The sequence below is a fragment of the Macrotis lagotis genome, chromosome X (genome assembly GCF_037893015.1).
Source record: "Macrotis lagotis isolate mMagLag1 chromosome X, bilby.v1.9.chrom.fasta, whole genome shotgun sequence".
Lineage (NCBI taxonomy): Eukaryota > Metazoa > Chordata > Mammalia > Peramelemorphia > Peramelidae > Macrotis > Macrotis lagotis.
Genome location: NC_133666.1, coordinates 97,668,348 through 97,683,998, shown reverse-complemented (window position 1 = coordinate 97,683,998; position 15,651 = coordinate 97,668,348). Strand labels below are relative to the sequence as shown.

Below are 15,651 nucleotides of genomic sequence, written 5' to 3'. Positions count from 1 at the left end.
GAGGATGGGGGTTTGAATCTAGCCTCAGACACTTGACTCTTACCTTGGGCAAGTCACTTAATCCTGATTGCCTCACATCCAGGGTCTTCTCCCAACCTCCTGATTCATATCTGGCCACTGGAGCCAGAGGGTTCTGGAGGAGAAAGTGAGGCTGGTGACTTAGCACAGTCCCCCTCACTCAAATACAATTCACATGCATGTCATGACATCATCACCCTGATTGTCATGGTTTTCTTTGAGAATGAAGGACAACCCCCCCCCCCCCAGCATAATACTTATGTTTTTCATAATACTTTTTACATGCTCTCCATTGCAGCTAATCTGGAATACTGACTGATTCTTAGCACTCTGTCTCCACTCCTCTGTTCCTCATGCCTAAAACATCCTTACTTTTTGCTTCCATTTGGCAGAATCTTTGTTTTTCATCACAAAGTGTCACCTTAGGAAACTTAATCCTACTGTTAATGCCTTCTCCTTCCTTCAATTGCCTTGAATTCAATTTTATATAATTTAAAAATGGTTTTTAAAAACCATTTTTAACTTTTAAAAAACTTAGCATAATTTTTCCATTATTCCCTCTAGTCTCTGCTATCTTAATTCATTTATTTTCATTTGTACTGTATAAATTATGTTTTTCATTATAGTCATAAAAGGAGAATCACCAAGGGGAAATTCACCCTGAGAACTAGGATCCCACTGGTGGGTACCTTGCTACCTTGGAATCCTATGTCTGTTCCCATAGCTTAGTGGTATCTTCTCCTTATTAGTAGAGATCAATATCTTGAGCTGGAGAGGAGTGATGTAGGTGTTCAACATATAGGCTTTCAGGTGTCTTACCTGGGCTGATCTCAGACTCCACCTGGGACTCCCTCTCATTGTGGGGAGAGAGAGAGAGAGAGAGAGAGAGAGAGAGAGAGAGAGAGAGAGAGAGAGAGAGAGAGAGAGAGAGAGAGAGAGAGAGGAGGGAGTGTGGGACCTCTGTCTTGTCCATGTTTGGAGGCAGTTTCAAGGTCTCCTCAAGATCTGCAATCTCTTTGGGAGCTTTCTGACTTCCAATTTTGAGAGAGAAGATGGAAGATGCCACTTTGGAATGTTGAAGGAAACAACTTCTGGGAAAAGTTCTGGGAAAAAATCTGACATGAAAGGAGATGGCAATTTCCCTCATGTTTCTATTCTCAATTTGCCAGAAGCTTTAGGCAACTTCCCCTGGGTGAGATCTGTGATTCTCTTGGTTAAACTTTTTTCCTAATGGGAGAGCTCCTTCACTCTGTATTGTCTCATATATATCCTTCTCTGATATAAGCTTTCTCTGATTTCTGTTTTGGGAAGATTTGAATAATGGGTTTCTTATTGTATTTCTATGTGTATTCATTGTGGAACTGGTATTCAGTGAGAAAGGATTTAGGATCTTCAACAAGTTCCAGAAGTTAACTTGAATTTGAAAATCATATCCTCTACTAATAATATATATGGTAGGAGATCCAATTTTACAGCCTCTCTCTGAGGAGTACCTTCTGCTTCCCCTCTTGTCAGGAATCAAAAATCTCTCTTGGAGAAGGGGTGGGTGGAAGGGAAGAAGAGTCTATAGACTCCCTTTGAGCCACTCAATGACATCCTCAGGTTAAAAGGTGTATGTGTGTGTACAACTTTCTCCATACTCTCAAATACAGACATATTAATTCCGATTTTCTGCCTTCATTCTGGATTATTTAATACGTCTCCCTATTCCTTTACATTCATCACAGTTGCATATTTAACAGTATTACTGAAAACATTTCTACTTTTAGGTGGGCTATGGCAGAGCTTCATGGGAAATGTAGTTCTCCTAACTCCATCTTTATCCTGAAAGGTGAAAGCGATTTCCCAGTCCTTGCTACACCGTCTTTCGCTCTACTTTGGCGTCCTGCAGATCTGTTACTCCCCAAACAATCAAACATAGAGTTACAGGACAGGACAGTAAACGTAGACCTGGAAGGAACTTTAGAGGTCAACGAGTTCATAGGAGACATGCGTTCGAGGTCCAATTTTCATCCTTATTACCTCTGTGATTCCGGTGAAATCACCATCTCTGCCTTACCTTCGTTTCTCCCTCTAATAGAAAGTCAGCTCATGACCTGTCACCATGCAAAGGGCTAAGATATTTCATTAAGACAAAAAGAACTGGAAGATTTGGATAATTAATTTAACGCTCTCATTTTGGAGAGGAGAAAATTAAAAAAAAAGCCTTCTGATTCCAAATCTGGGGATTTGGGGAGTTCCCCCCCCCCCCAAGCTACCAAAACCGTAACCCCGAAAGCGTGTGCCTGGAGTCTTGTGGGAGTTGTAGTTCCCCAGGAACGCGGGCTCAGGCCGCGCCCCCTCGGTGCGCGCGCTCCTCGGCGGCCCTCCCAGTCGGGTGCTGGCGGAGTGAGGGCCGCCTCGCGGTCAAGTGCGGGACTCGGCCAACGGGTGACCGCGGCCCCGAGCCGCCCGAGCCGCCCGGCCGCCCGGCCGCCCGGCCGCCCGAGCCGCGGAGGCTGGCGAAGCGCGCCAGGCCGGGCTCCCAGGCTGCGGGACGGGCGCCTGGGCGGGGGCGCCGGAGGGGGCGCCGGCGGCCGCCCGCGGCCGGAGCTCCGGGACAGTTGCGCCCTGTGATTAGTTTTGCCCCGGCTCGCTTTCCGTACACGGGGCTCCCAGGTGTGTCCCCGGGGCCGTGCTCGGGCTCTTACCGGGGGGAGGGAGAGGCTGGCCAGGTGCACTGCAGGAAAGGGAGAAGGACAGGTGGGCAAGAGACAGGGGCCGCCCTCCCCATCGTTGGCAGGCAGGTTGGAGGGCTCGGGGTTGGGGCTGCCGCAGCCCCCAGGCTGGCTCTGCCCCGGCCAGTTTGGCTTTCTCCCGCTGTCCTTACGGCTGTCGGACTCTTGAGTTTCGGGAAAATGGGACTTTCTTTCCCTTTTTTGCCTTGAGTCCTTGAATTTAACCTTATGTTTTCTTAAATGGCACCCCCATGTTTCCTTTGTTCCTGTCTTGTGAATAAGTGTTGCCACTCCCCCTTCCCAGAAAGCTCGGGGGCTCCCTATTACCCCCAGGGGCCTTCTGCCTGGCAGCTACGGCCTTTCGCACCCTTTCCGATTGTAGGGACTGTGTTCCGGCTCACTGTGGCAGAGCTGGTCTCTTCAGGGAAGGGAATTTGCATCGGCACAGCACAGCGCACCCAAGTCTTCTGCACATGAATCTGTCATTGTGCTTCCCTTTGTGATCTCTTTACTCTATTTGGAGGCAGCTCAGTGGATAGAACACTAGAGTCAGAGTCAGGAAATCTGAGTTCAGATGCTTCCCTTAGACCCCGGCCAGTCGCTTAACTTCTGTTTGCCTTAATCCGTTCATCTAGGAAATGGCAAACGCTCCGCTATCTTTGCCAAGAAGACCCCGCGGGGTCACGAAGAATCAAACATGACTGCAATTCAAATTCTTCCCTCACACTATTATCCAGCCACCCCGGTTTACTTGCTGCTCCTTTCTCACAACACACTTCACATCCAGTCTCCTTATTTTATTTTATTTTTTTTAGGTTTTTGCACGGCAAACAGGGTTAAGGGGCTTGCCCAAGGCCACACAGCTAGGTAATTAAGTGTCTGAGGCCGGATTTGAACCCGGGTACTCCTGACTCCAGGGCCCGTGCTTTATCCACTATGCCACCTAGTTGCCCGCCGCCCCCCCTTATCTTTTTACTAGCCTGGAATGCTGTCTTCCTCCCTGCTCTTGCTTGCTCCCTGGTTTCCTGAAACACTCACTTCAAAACCCACTTTCTGCAGAAGGCCTGATACCCCTCAAGTTGCTGATTCCTTTCCTCTGATTTAATCCATATATGTATATATATATATATATATATATATATATATATATATATATATATATACACACATATATCTTGTTTGTTCACAACTGTTTTTATGTTTGCCTCCTCTTTTGGAATGGGAACTCCCTAAGAGAGAAACTGTTTTTGTCTTTCTTTACATTCCCAGTTCTTACACTGCCTGGTGTATAATCTGATGCTCATCAAAGTGCTTATTGATGGACTGACTTTTGGTGAAAATTTCAAAACTAGATGCTGGCCTTAAAAATAATTTAAACATTGATTCTCTTTTTTCCCCATAGGACTGTTTACTTGGGACCCTCAATGATTTAGGTATTTCTGGTAAGAGAGGACTGCTCTCTTTTTCCAAAAAACTAGCTTTATAGTTATTATTAACAGCAGTATTAACATGTTGACATAATAATGCAATTATTGATCAGAACAATTAAATGTTTCCTGCTACCTCTTTAAAAAACAGAAATTAGTTTGATTCCTTGTAAATGAATTCATTTTGTCCTAGTTATGGATTCACTGAACTCTTTACCACCTTTTTTGATCTATTTCAAATGACATTTAATACAAAAAACAAAAAAAAATGACATTCGTGACATTTATTTTTCAATTTTGAAAAGCTTGGATGTGATGGGAAAGAGAAGTTTTTTTTCTATTATGGATATATTTCTATAGAGAGATAACAGTTTTAGTGTAAAGAACATTGAACCAAGAATCCAGAGATGGTTGCTCAAGAACTGGTTCTGTTACTTTTTTTTAATTTAAATTTGTATAACAGTGTGCCAGACACTTTAAACTTTTTACAATTATATCCTTATTTAATCCTCACAACAACCCCGAGAGGTAGATGCTTAAGAATATATTCATTTGTATTAATACCCTCATTTGAATTGAGGCAAACTGAGACAGAGGGTGTAAGTGACTTGCTGAAAGTCACCAAATTAGTAAGTATTTGAGACAGGATTTGAACTTAGATCTTTCCAACTTTAGCCCAGGGTCTATCCACAGTGCCACCAACTTCCCCCCCAGAAAACTTTATAGATAAGGTGGTGTGACTGAGGAATCTTGGTTCTTCTCCCTCCCCCACCACTAACTCTTATATATCTGTCCACAGTGGACTTTAGGAATGTGTGTAGATGACCAGCCTAAATCTGAAGAGAACTTGCTCTCAAGCAAGAAGGTGGATTTGAAGTCCATGGTGTCGGTCGCAGATAGAGAGATGCCAGCCCTGAATAATATAGTGACCACATATCCGAGTCCTCAACATGAACAAAATAGAGATGATTCAAGGGAACAAGAAACCACTCTACGAAGAGAAAAATTTAACTCTGAGGCTTCTCGCCAGAACTTCAGATGTTTTCCATACCCAGAGAAAACTGGACCCCGTGAGGCTATGACCCAGCTCTGGGAACTCTGCCGTCAGTGGCTGAGACCAGAGATTCACACAAAGGAGCAGATCCTGGAACTACTGGTACTGGAGCAATTCCTCACTATCTTGCCTAGTGAAATTAGGATTTGGGTGAAGTCACAGCATCCAGAGAACATTGAGGAGACTGTCACCTTGGTGGAGGATTTGACTCAGATGCTTGAGGAGGAAGGTGAGTGCTGCAGAAGGACAGAGGGAAATAGCAAAGTCTCTTCTGGATATGAGTGGGGAAATAGCAAAGTCTCTTCTGGATATGAGTGGAGAAAATAGACAACACAGGTAGGGGGGCCCATGAAGAGAAGGACAGCTCTGTATAGATGGGGTTGAGGAAGCAGATATCACAGAGAGTATAAAGCAAAAATAAGGAGAGAGGGTCAGGATAGAGATCTGTGGTACTTGCATGTGCCTTAAGTGGAGACTGAGAAGGGAAATTTTAAAAAAGTAGGAGATGGGGCAGCTAGGTGGCACAGTGGATAGAGCATCAGCCCTGGAGTCAGGAGTACCTGAGTTCAAATCTGGCCTCAGACACTTAGTAATTACCTAGCTGTGTGGCCTTGGGCAAGCCACTTGACCCCATTGCCTTGCAAAAAAAAAACCCTAAAAAAAAAAGTAGGAGAGGAACAATGCAATAGCAATGACACAAAAACCCAGGGAAGAAAGACTATCATGGAAGAGATGGTTGACATTGCTAAATACTTCATAAGAAGGTCAGGAAGGATGAAGACTGAGAAAAGCCCATTGGATTTGGCAATAAAGAGATTTTTTTTTTTAGTGAAAAAATTTCTTACTTGGATTTAGCAATAAAAAGATTATCATTAAAGAGTAATTTCTAGGGGCAGCTAGGTGGCGCAGTGGATAGAACACTGGTCTTGGAGTCAGGAGTACCTGAGTTCAAATCCAGCCTCAGACACTTAATTACCTAGCTGTGTGGCCTTGGGCAAGCCACTTAACCCCATTGCCTTGCAAAAACCTAAAAAAAAGAGTAAAAAAAAAAAAGAGTAATTTCTGTCAAGGCAGGAATAGAAGCCAGACTTCAAGGTAGCAATGAGTATAGACAACTGTTTCTAGGAATTTTACTGTCAATAGGAGGAAAGCTATAAAGCAATCATTTGAGGGGTTATATGCAGGTTTTTTTTAGGATATAAGTTGGCAAAGGAAAGGGCCAGATTAGTCTGAAATCAAAGTAAAAGCGGAGCAGATGGAAGATACATGCTTTTGAGGAGTTTTGAAATATGAAATGTGAAAAGGAACAGGGACAGATGGCCTCTTTTTTCTGGGAATTGTGAGACAAGGTCTTTTGTAAGAAGAAGTGGGGGATGCCTTAGGTGTCTTGAAAAGAGGAAGAGATTTGGAACAATCTTTGTGGGTAGTTTGATGGTATATAAAAAACTATATCTGTAGCAATGAAGACTGAGTTGAGATTGAATGACATTTTTAATTGACCTAATCAAGATCCTTTGAATGCATTCAAAAGCATCACATTAGGAGCTGAGAAGGCAAAAGGGGAAAGTACTTCAGGGCTGAATTTGGAAAGAGTTCAGTAACAATAGAACGATAAGACATGATATTCAGGAATCTAGGCCAGCTGAGTTCAAATGTGAGCTCAGACACATAATAATTACCTAGCTGTGTGACCTTGGGCAAGTTATTTAATCCCATTGCCCTGCAAAAACTTAAAAAAAAAGATTCAAGGACAGTAAATTGACAAGCTAAATGGTCAGGATATTAAGGGGAGGAAGGCAAACCAGAACAAGGATAATGCAAGTCTGTAAAATAAGGGAGAAATAAGAATGACAGGAAGAGGTGAGGTTAGAATAGATTTAGGAGCGACATACTGAGAGAAAAATGGAAGTAGAGAAAGTTAAAGGAATTTCAGAGTTATGATTTGTGGAGGTAGAATACCTTTGGGTGATAAGAATATGACTGTATTTGTGTGTGATTGTGGTAGAGTGAGGGTGTAGATCAGGGCTGTCCAACCTTACTTTTAAAAGTTTTTATTGATTTACCATTTTAATTAGAGTTCTGTGGTAGCTCAGCTTCATTTACTAAAGCATTTAGTAAACTCACAAACTGCATAAAATCTCACTGGGGGCTGCATTTTGGATAGCCCTGATGTAGATTGTAGGAGTTATTGAAATGGATAAACTAAGGAAAGGCTCTGAAGGGACATGTAAATTAAAATCCCTAAGTAAGAACATAGGTTGGAATGGAAAGGAAGACTGAACCAGGAAGACTGAACTCCTTGAAAAAGAAGGGTAGAGAACCTTCCATTGTGGTAATGCTCACCAGGATGGACAGGGTAATTGATCTAGATGTTACAGAGTATAGTACAATGTGTGTCTGGAAGTGAGAAGTAAGAAACATACTACTCCATCTTCCTGACCCAGAATGTCAGGGGACAGGGAAAATGAGAGCAGATACATCCAGTCCAGGTATAGATGGGGCTAGAGATGCAGAGTCTGCTGGAAGGAAGTTTCTATGTTTTCATAGAGGAGGATAGAATATGAAATGAAGTTTAACATGAAGTTTAATATGTTAGAATGAGACTTCAATAAGGTAGAGATGGAGTGATGGACCGAATGGGTTAGGCTTTGAGACAGAATAAGACTGGACTCCTAGGAGGGAGTGGGGAATGACAGTGCTCAGCAGTAAACATGTGTATTTACTATGCTTTTTCCCCCTATTTTTTCTTTTTTTCTTTATTCTTATTTTGCACAAATAATTTTTTTATACATTACTAAAATATTCTTGTTTAAGAGTAAACATAATACCCCCTACCCCCAAGAAAATATAGACCTGCATAAATGATAAAGTAAAGGGGAGAGAAAACATTAAAATAACGATAACAACAACAACAATAATAATAATAATAATAACAATAATAATAATAATAATAATTGTTGGTATGTCCAGGTGGCGCAGTTGATGGAGCACTGGCCCTGGAGCCAGGAGCACCCAAGCCCAAATCCGGCCTCAGACTCCCAACAATCACCCATCTGTGTGACCCCCATACAATCCACCCTAACCCCATTACTCTACAAAAACCAAAAAAAAAAAAAACCCAAAATAAAATAAAATAGTAACAATAATAGTAGGGGTGTCTGGGTGGCAGACAGAGCATTGGCCCTTGAGCCAGGAGCACCCAGGTCCAAATCCGGCCTCAGACACCCAACAATCACCCAGCTGTGCAACCCCAGGCAAGCCACCCAATCCCATTTGCCCTGCAACACCCCCCCCCAGAAAATAATAATAAAAAATGTGCTTCAGTCTGTGTTCCAACACCACCAGCTCTGTCATGGGTGGATCACATTCTTTAGGATAAGTCCATCACAAAAGTTACTTCCATATTTTTCCACTGTTGCCATTGCTGATCGCAACTCCCTCCATTCATACTTCTCTACTACCATGATCTATATTTTCTATCTCTTTTCACTCTATCTCTGCTGTAGGGTAGTCAAGTGGCGCAGCAGACAGATCCCCGGCCCTGGGGCCAAGAAGCTCCAAGCCTATATACCACCCCTTACCCAGCATCCACCCGGCCCTATGGACCCAGACAGGCCATCCAATCCCAGCCCCTTGCAAGAAGTAAAAAAGTAAATGTGTTATATCTGACCACTCTCTCCCCCATGGTCTCTCCTCCATCACTCACATTCCCCCCCTTCCCCCTGTCCCCCTTCTTACCTTCTTACTCCAGATGGCTATACCCCATTGAGTATATATTCTGTTTCCTCTCCTAGCCACCTCTGATGAGAGCAAAGATTCCCTCATTCCCCCTTGCCTTCCCCCCTTCTATATCATTGCAATAGCTCATTGTAATAAAGAAAAATCTAATTGTATGAAATATCTTAGCCTATTCCTCCTCTCCTTTTTCTTTCTCCTGTTACATTTCCCTTTTATCTATTGACTCCATTTTTACACCACAATATATCTTCAAATTCAGGTTTCTCCTGTGCTTCATCTATGAAAGCTCCTTCTACCTGCTCTATTAAATGAGAAGGTTCATATGAGTATTATCAGTATCCTTTTTCTATACAGGAATACATGTAGTTCATCATCATCATCATTAAGTCCCTCATATTTTCCCCTTCTCCTCCACTCTCTGCTTCACCTGAGTCCTGTATTTGAAGATCAAACCTTTTGTACAGTTCTGGCCATTCCAACAGGAACATTTGAAATTCCCCTGGTTCATTGAAAGTCCATCTTTTTCCCTGGAAGAAGACATTCAGTTTTGCTGGGTAGTTGGTTCTCAGTTGCATTCTAAGCTCTTTTGCCTTCTGGAATATTATATTCCAAGCCCTACGAGCTCTTAATGTAGTTGCTGCTAAGTCCTGTGTGATCCTGACTGCAGCTCCATGATATTTGAATTGTGTCCTTCTGGCTGCTTGTAATATTTTCTCTTTGACTTGGGAGTTCTGGAACTTGGCTATAAGATTCCTGGGGGTTGTTTTTTTGGGATCTCTTTCTTAGGGAGATTGGTGGATTCTCTCCATTTCTATTTTGCCCTCTGCTTCTAGGATATCAGGGCAATTTTCCTGTAATAATTCTTTGAAAATGATGTCATGGCCCTTTTCCTGGTCATGACTTTCAGGTATTCCAATAATTTTTAAATTATCTTTTGTAAATCTGTTTTCCATATCTGTAGTTTTTTCCAATGAGATGTTTCACATTTTCTTCTAATTTTTCATTCTTTTGGTTTTGAAGTATTGAGTCCTAATTTCTCATAAAATCAGCAGTCTCCCTGAGTTCTATTCTTTGTCTGAAGGATTTGTTTTCCTCAGAGAGCTTTCTTATCTCTTTTTCCATCTGGCCCATTCTGCTTTCCATTTATTTATTTTATTTATTTATTTATTTGTTTATTTATTTGTTTGTTTGTTTGTTTATTGCAAGGCAATGGGGTTAAGTGGCTTGCCTGAGGCCAGGCGGCTAGGTAATTATTAAGTGTCTGAGACTGGATTTGAACCCAGGTACTCCTGACTCCAGGGCCGGTGCTTTATCCACTATGCCACCTAGCTGCCCCCCCCCATTCTGCTTTTTAAAGCATTCTTCTCCCCAATAACTTTTTGAACTGTTTTATCCATTTGACCTAAGCTGGTTTTTAACATGTTATTTTCTTTAGCGTTTTTTTTTGGATTTCTTTGACTAAGCTGCTGACTTCATTTTCATGTTTTTCCTGCATCTCTCTCATTTCTTTTCCCAATTTTTCCTCTATCTCTCTCTCACTTGATTTTCAAAGTCTTTTTTTGAGCTCTGTCATGGCCTGAGCCAAATTTCTATTTTTATGGAGTGTTTAGATGTAAGATCTTGTACTTCCTCATCTTCAGACTGAGTGTTTTGATCCTTCTTGGGATCATAGGCAAAGTATTTCTCAAAGATGTTCCTTTTTTCTCTGCTTACTCATTCCCCCAACCTGTGCCAGGTTTTGGGGTGCTTCCTGAGCTTCTGAGTATTAGTGGGATACCCCCACACAAAGATCTCAGTGTGTGAGGCTCTGTCTTCCCTCCTGGTCTGTGAATGACCATAATCACCCCCCTCTGCCATGGGGCTGAGGTGTGGGGGGGCCCTGCTGTTCTATGGAGGGGCCCTAGGCTGCAATCAGGATCTGAATGTGGTCAGAGCCCCAGAGTCCTGTTCCAGGGACATGACAGACCTCAGATGTCTCTCTTCACTCCCCTCCCTAGGCTTAATGGGCTCATGCCCTGGGGGCTCCTGCTTACTGGCTCTACCTGCTTCTGTTTCCGGATCTGGGCTGCGGAAAGACCATGCTGCTCCCTGTGTGCCCCGAGGGCTGGGCTCCAGGTGCTCGCTCTGGCAGAGGTCCCCCGCTGTTCCCCTACTTTGTGCCCAGTGCTCCCAGGGGTGTAGCTCAGGAGACTCCCCCCATGCTGTGAGCTGGGGCTCCCAGTGCCCTGGGGCTGCCTCCAGGAGGCTGAAGTTCCTTCGCTCTGGTGGGCCACCCCTCCGACCCTGTGGAGGCGAGCCTTTCTGCTCTTTTCCAGGTTACCTTGAGTTGGAGAACTGCCTCATTGAATCCCTCTGTGGGTTCTGTCTCTTAAAAATTTAGTTAGAGTCCTTAGTTTATAAATTTTGCTCCAGAGCAACTAAGAGATGGTTCTCTCTTGTTGCCATCTTGTCTTGCCCCCCCCCCCATGCTTTTTAATCCTTTAATCGCCTATGACATGAGTGAAGAGGAGATGACTAGCCTGTTTTACTGATCAGAAAAACCAAGGTGTAGTATGACCAATTGGCTAGGAAGTAAATTAAGGTTAATCTTTATGGCACAACTGGATGGTACAATGGATAGAACACCAACCCCAGAGTCAGAAGGACTTCAGAAATGGCAAACTCTCCTTACCCTTCGACTATGCTATTACAACACTAGATAATTACTTGCTGTGTAATAAATAGAAGGTACTATATTTTATGGGAAGCAGTTTTTTCAGTAAACATTGATTCTACTTCAAATTGGAGATGGAATGGTAAACTAGTTTATACATCTTGATTTTCAAACTAGCATTCTCCTTAAGTCAGCAGGCCTTTAATCAATGTCTACTTGGTACTAAATGCTGCAAGAGACAAAAGACAAAAACCAGATTTCCCGATCTCATTGGAGAGACAATATGCAAACAGGGTATACAAACTAGATGATAAATTGAAATTAATCTTAGAGGGAAAGCATTAACATTAAAGGGGATTCTTGCAGAAGGTGGGGTTTTTAGGTGAAACAATGGCCATGAGGAGGGAGAGCATTCAGGCCTAAAAATAGTATGTGGGGGTAGATAGGGCACAAGCCCTGGAGTCAGGAGAATAGGAGTTTGAATCCTACCTCAGACACTTGATACTTACTAGCTGTGTGGTCTTGGGCAAGTCACTTAACCCCCCTCACCTTGTCAGAAAAGAAGAACGATATGTAAAAATACCAAGAGTTGGGAGATGGATAATCTTACTTGAGTAACAGCAAGAAGGTCAGTCACTGTATTGTAGCATATGTGGAGGGGAATAAAAATATAAGAATATTGGATGGGTAGAAAAAGTCTGGATTATGAAGGATTTAAAAGCAAAATCAAATTTAAACTTCTAGAGTTTTGAGGGAACAACTGGAGTTTATTGACTAGGAAGGGTAGGTAGGGGGTGACAAAGTACCGGATTGTACTTTAGGAAGATCAAATTGATGCCTGAGTGAAGAACAAAATAATGTGGAGAGATTTGAAGTGAGAAGACCAACCAGAAAGTTAATGCAGTGGTGTAGGCCTTAAAAAGGCTATTTCAGTTTCTTACTGTGATGACCTACTGTCATCACAGAGACATAGAATCAGTGCCTCATGTGACATTATCATTTGCTTTGAATTTATTATAACCATCTCTGATTTTTTTTATCCTTTTATCTACCTAGTTCTGATTTCTCAGGATTCTTCTTTTCTCAAAGAGGGAAGCACAGAGAAGACAAGGATATCTTCTGATAATGTCCGATTTCAGGTGAGTTGAAATGTCATTTGTCTTTCTTGCAATGCCATCTTGGGTCTCATTATAGATACTTTTCCATCCTTTTGCTCTATAATTTTTCTTCCCAGGAAAGACCTTTTCTGAGATGAAAATTACTGTTGTTTCCTTTTTTCCAAATAAGTTTTTATTGATGTCAGCTGTTTCCTACATCATTTATAGTTATCCCAAGAGAGCTATCTCATTTTACAAAGAGTATTTTTTTAAAGAGATAAAAAAGATCAGAAAAAAAATCAATGTATTAAAAAAAAATCTGAAAACATGGTATTACATCTGTGGACTTCTCACCTCCATGAATGTTGAGAGTGTCCTCTCATATCTCTTCATTTGAGAGATATTTGATCTTTATAATTTTGTTGTATTCACTTTTGACCTTTTGGTGTCTTATTTACATTGTTGTGGTCTATATATATATATATATATATATATATATATATATATATATATATATATATATATATATATATAATATATACATATAATACACACACACACACACATTTTTCCATGCTTCTTTGTGTTCACCATATACTTCATTTAACAAATTGTTTGTCCTCTCCTGAATTGATGGGCATCTACATTACTTCCAATTCTCTGCTATGATAAGGAGTGCTGCTATAAATATTATGGAGTATATGAGGACTCACTTTATATTGGTGATTTCCTTGGGGTATAGTTCAGAAAATGCTTCAAAGAGTATGACCATTTAATATTTATTTGAATAATTCCAAATTGCTTTCTAAAATGGTTACCATTTAATAACATGACTAGTAGTATATCAGTGTGCCTAGCTTTCCACAACCTAATCAGCATTGAATATTGCCATTTTTTTGTCATTGTCAATTGGCAAATTGTTTTGATTTTCATTTGTCTTATTATTAGTGATTTGTAGCATTCTTTCATGTGATTGTGAATTGTTCTGTTGAGAATTGTCTATATCTTTTGACTAGTTTAGTAAGAAATGAATTTTCATCTTACATATTTATTATTTATCAATTAATAAACATTTAATAAGCTCCTAATAAATGCCAAACACTGTACTAAGTATTGCTTATATACATTGGATACCAAACTCTTAACAGAAATATTTGATATAAAGATATTTTTTCCTATTCAATCACTTCCCTTTTTATCCTAGACTCATTAATTTTGTCTGTGCGGGAACTTTTTTTGATTCTCCCTTTTAGTGTGTTCCTCTCTATCTCTCTCACCAAATACCAGAAGGTTTTGATTGTTGTTGATTTTTAATATGGTCTGAGATCTGGATACTGTTTTTCTTTTTGGTTGTTTTTTTTTTTTGGAAATAAAACTATTTAAAAGGTTACAAGACATAGGAAGGGCAAGAGAGAGAGACAGAGAGAGAGAGAGAGAGAGAGAGAGAGAGAGAGAGAGAGACAGAGAGAGACAGAGACAGAGAGAGAGAGAGAGAGAGACAGAGAGAGAGAGACAGAGAGAGAGAGAGAGACAGAGAGAACAGTCAATCAGCCTTGGCTGGGCTATTGTCAGAGAAGACTGCTGAACTGGAGTCCAGCTCAGATTTTTATGTCTTGCTTCTCATCTAGAGGGCAAAAGGTGAACTCTCTTCCCCTATAGTAGACCAGGAATTGGGTAGAGGGTAAAGTTCAAGGAGATCAGGATATAAATTTTATATTAAACAATGATATTTTAAGAATGGGGATGGTTTCCACCAAAGATTATAATTATTTGTTACAATCATAATTCTCTACTTCAAGTCAATTTACATCTCAAGAGTCAATTTACATCTCTACCCAAATTCTTTCTGTTACATCCAAATTCTCTTCATCTTCCCCTTCATCATTCCCCCTCAATCATTTTAGGACCAGAATCTTGTGGGCCTTTTCAGAGTCTATTTGGAGATGTAAGGACTTCATTGAGGCAGGGTTCAGGGAATGATTGGCTGGCACAGCTGGTTGGCATCCTGCAGAGGCTGGTCTTGGAGCTATACAAGTGATGGAAACAAAAACTCAAGGAAAAAATTGATGAAGTGAAAACCAGAGATATTGTAGCAAAGAAGGCTATTTAACAGAGGTCTAATAATAGGAAGAAACTAGAAGGTCTATTAGGGGCAAGAATTATACTTTATGATCCTAAGCCAGTATCAAAAATATCTTTTTATAAGAATATGAGTTTCAATATAACCGATTCCTTGATGGATGTCACACAAGTTGTAAACAAAAGTTTTGAAAAGGCATTTTAAAATTGCACATATCCAAAAAGTAATTTACAACAAAATTTTTTAACAAAAATTCTAGATGAGGAATGGATTTCTCCTTTAAAGCCATTAAATATGCCAATAGGCATTATCCCGATTCACTGGCTCACTCTCAATTATGATGCATATGTAATGATCATGGCAATTTACTATTACAGAGGGACATGAGGACATGTTCCCTTATGAAGTCATACAGACTTATATTCTTCAGTGGGCCAGGTGAGGGAACTTTTAAAAGAATCCTGTCCTAGTTGAGATTAGAGTTGTTCTTTCAAAGGTCATTTACTCCATCTGAACATCAAACCCCATAGGGCTAAATGGCTTCATTGGCATATTGTCTTTCTATTTTATTATACCTGATGTCAGGCAGATCAATATGTTGTAATATAGCAATTACCTATAAGCAGAGTTTCAGGTGGCTTGAGCACTAAGGAGAACCAAGAGTGTGCCAGGCTGCAATTTGGTATAAGAGATCCAGGCAAAAGATCATAATGCAGTTGTTGCTCATGTAGCTAAGGACAGTGCTATAAATGAAATGCAATAAACAGATTTTGAGATGTAAAAATAATCCTAATTCACATTTTTATAAAACCATCTTTTTGCAATGAACCCATTTAGTTATTAACTAGGTTTAAAATAACTAAACAT

The 15,651-nt window shown here is 41.0% G+C and overlaps 1 protein-coding gene across 1 annotated transcript in view; it reads left to right on the top strand.

The window, feature by feature from the left end:
• The first annotated feature begins 2,568 nt into the window (after positions 1-2,568).
• Positions 2,569-15,651, top strand: part of LOC141503456 (uncharacterized) — a 29,372-nt gene continuing 16,289 nt past the window's right edge. The window contains exons 1-3 of the mRNA XM_074208699.1: positions 2,569-2,676; positions 4,962-5,445; positions 12,664-12,746. Coding sequence (XP_074064800.1) covers positions 4,974-5,445; positions 12,664-12,746 — 555 coding nt within the window. The 5' untranslated portion in view covers positions 2,569-2,676; positions 4,962-4,973. The remainder of the gene's footprint in view (positions 2,677-4,961; positions 5,446-12,663; positions 12,747-15,651) is intronic.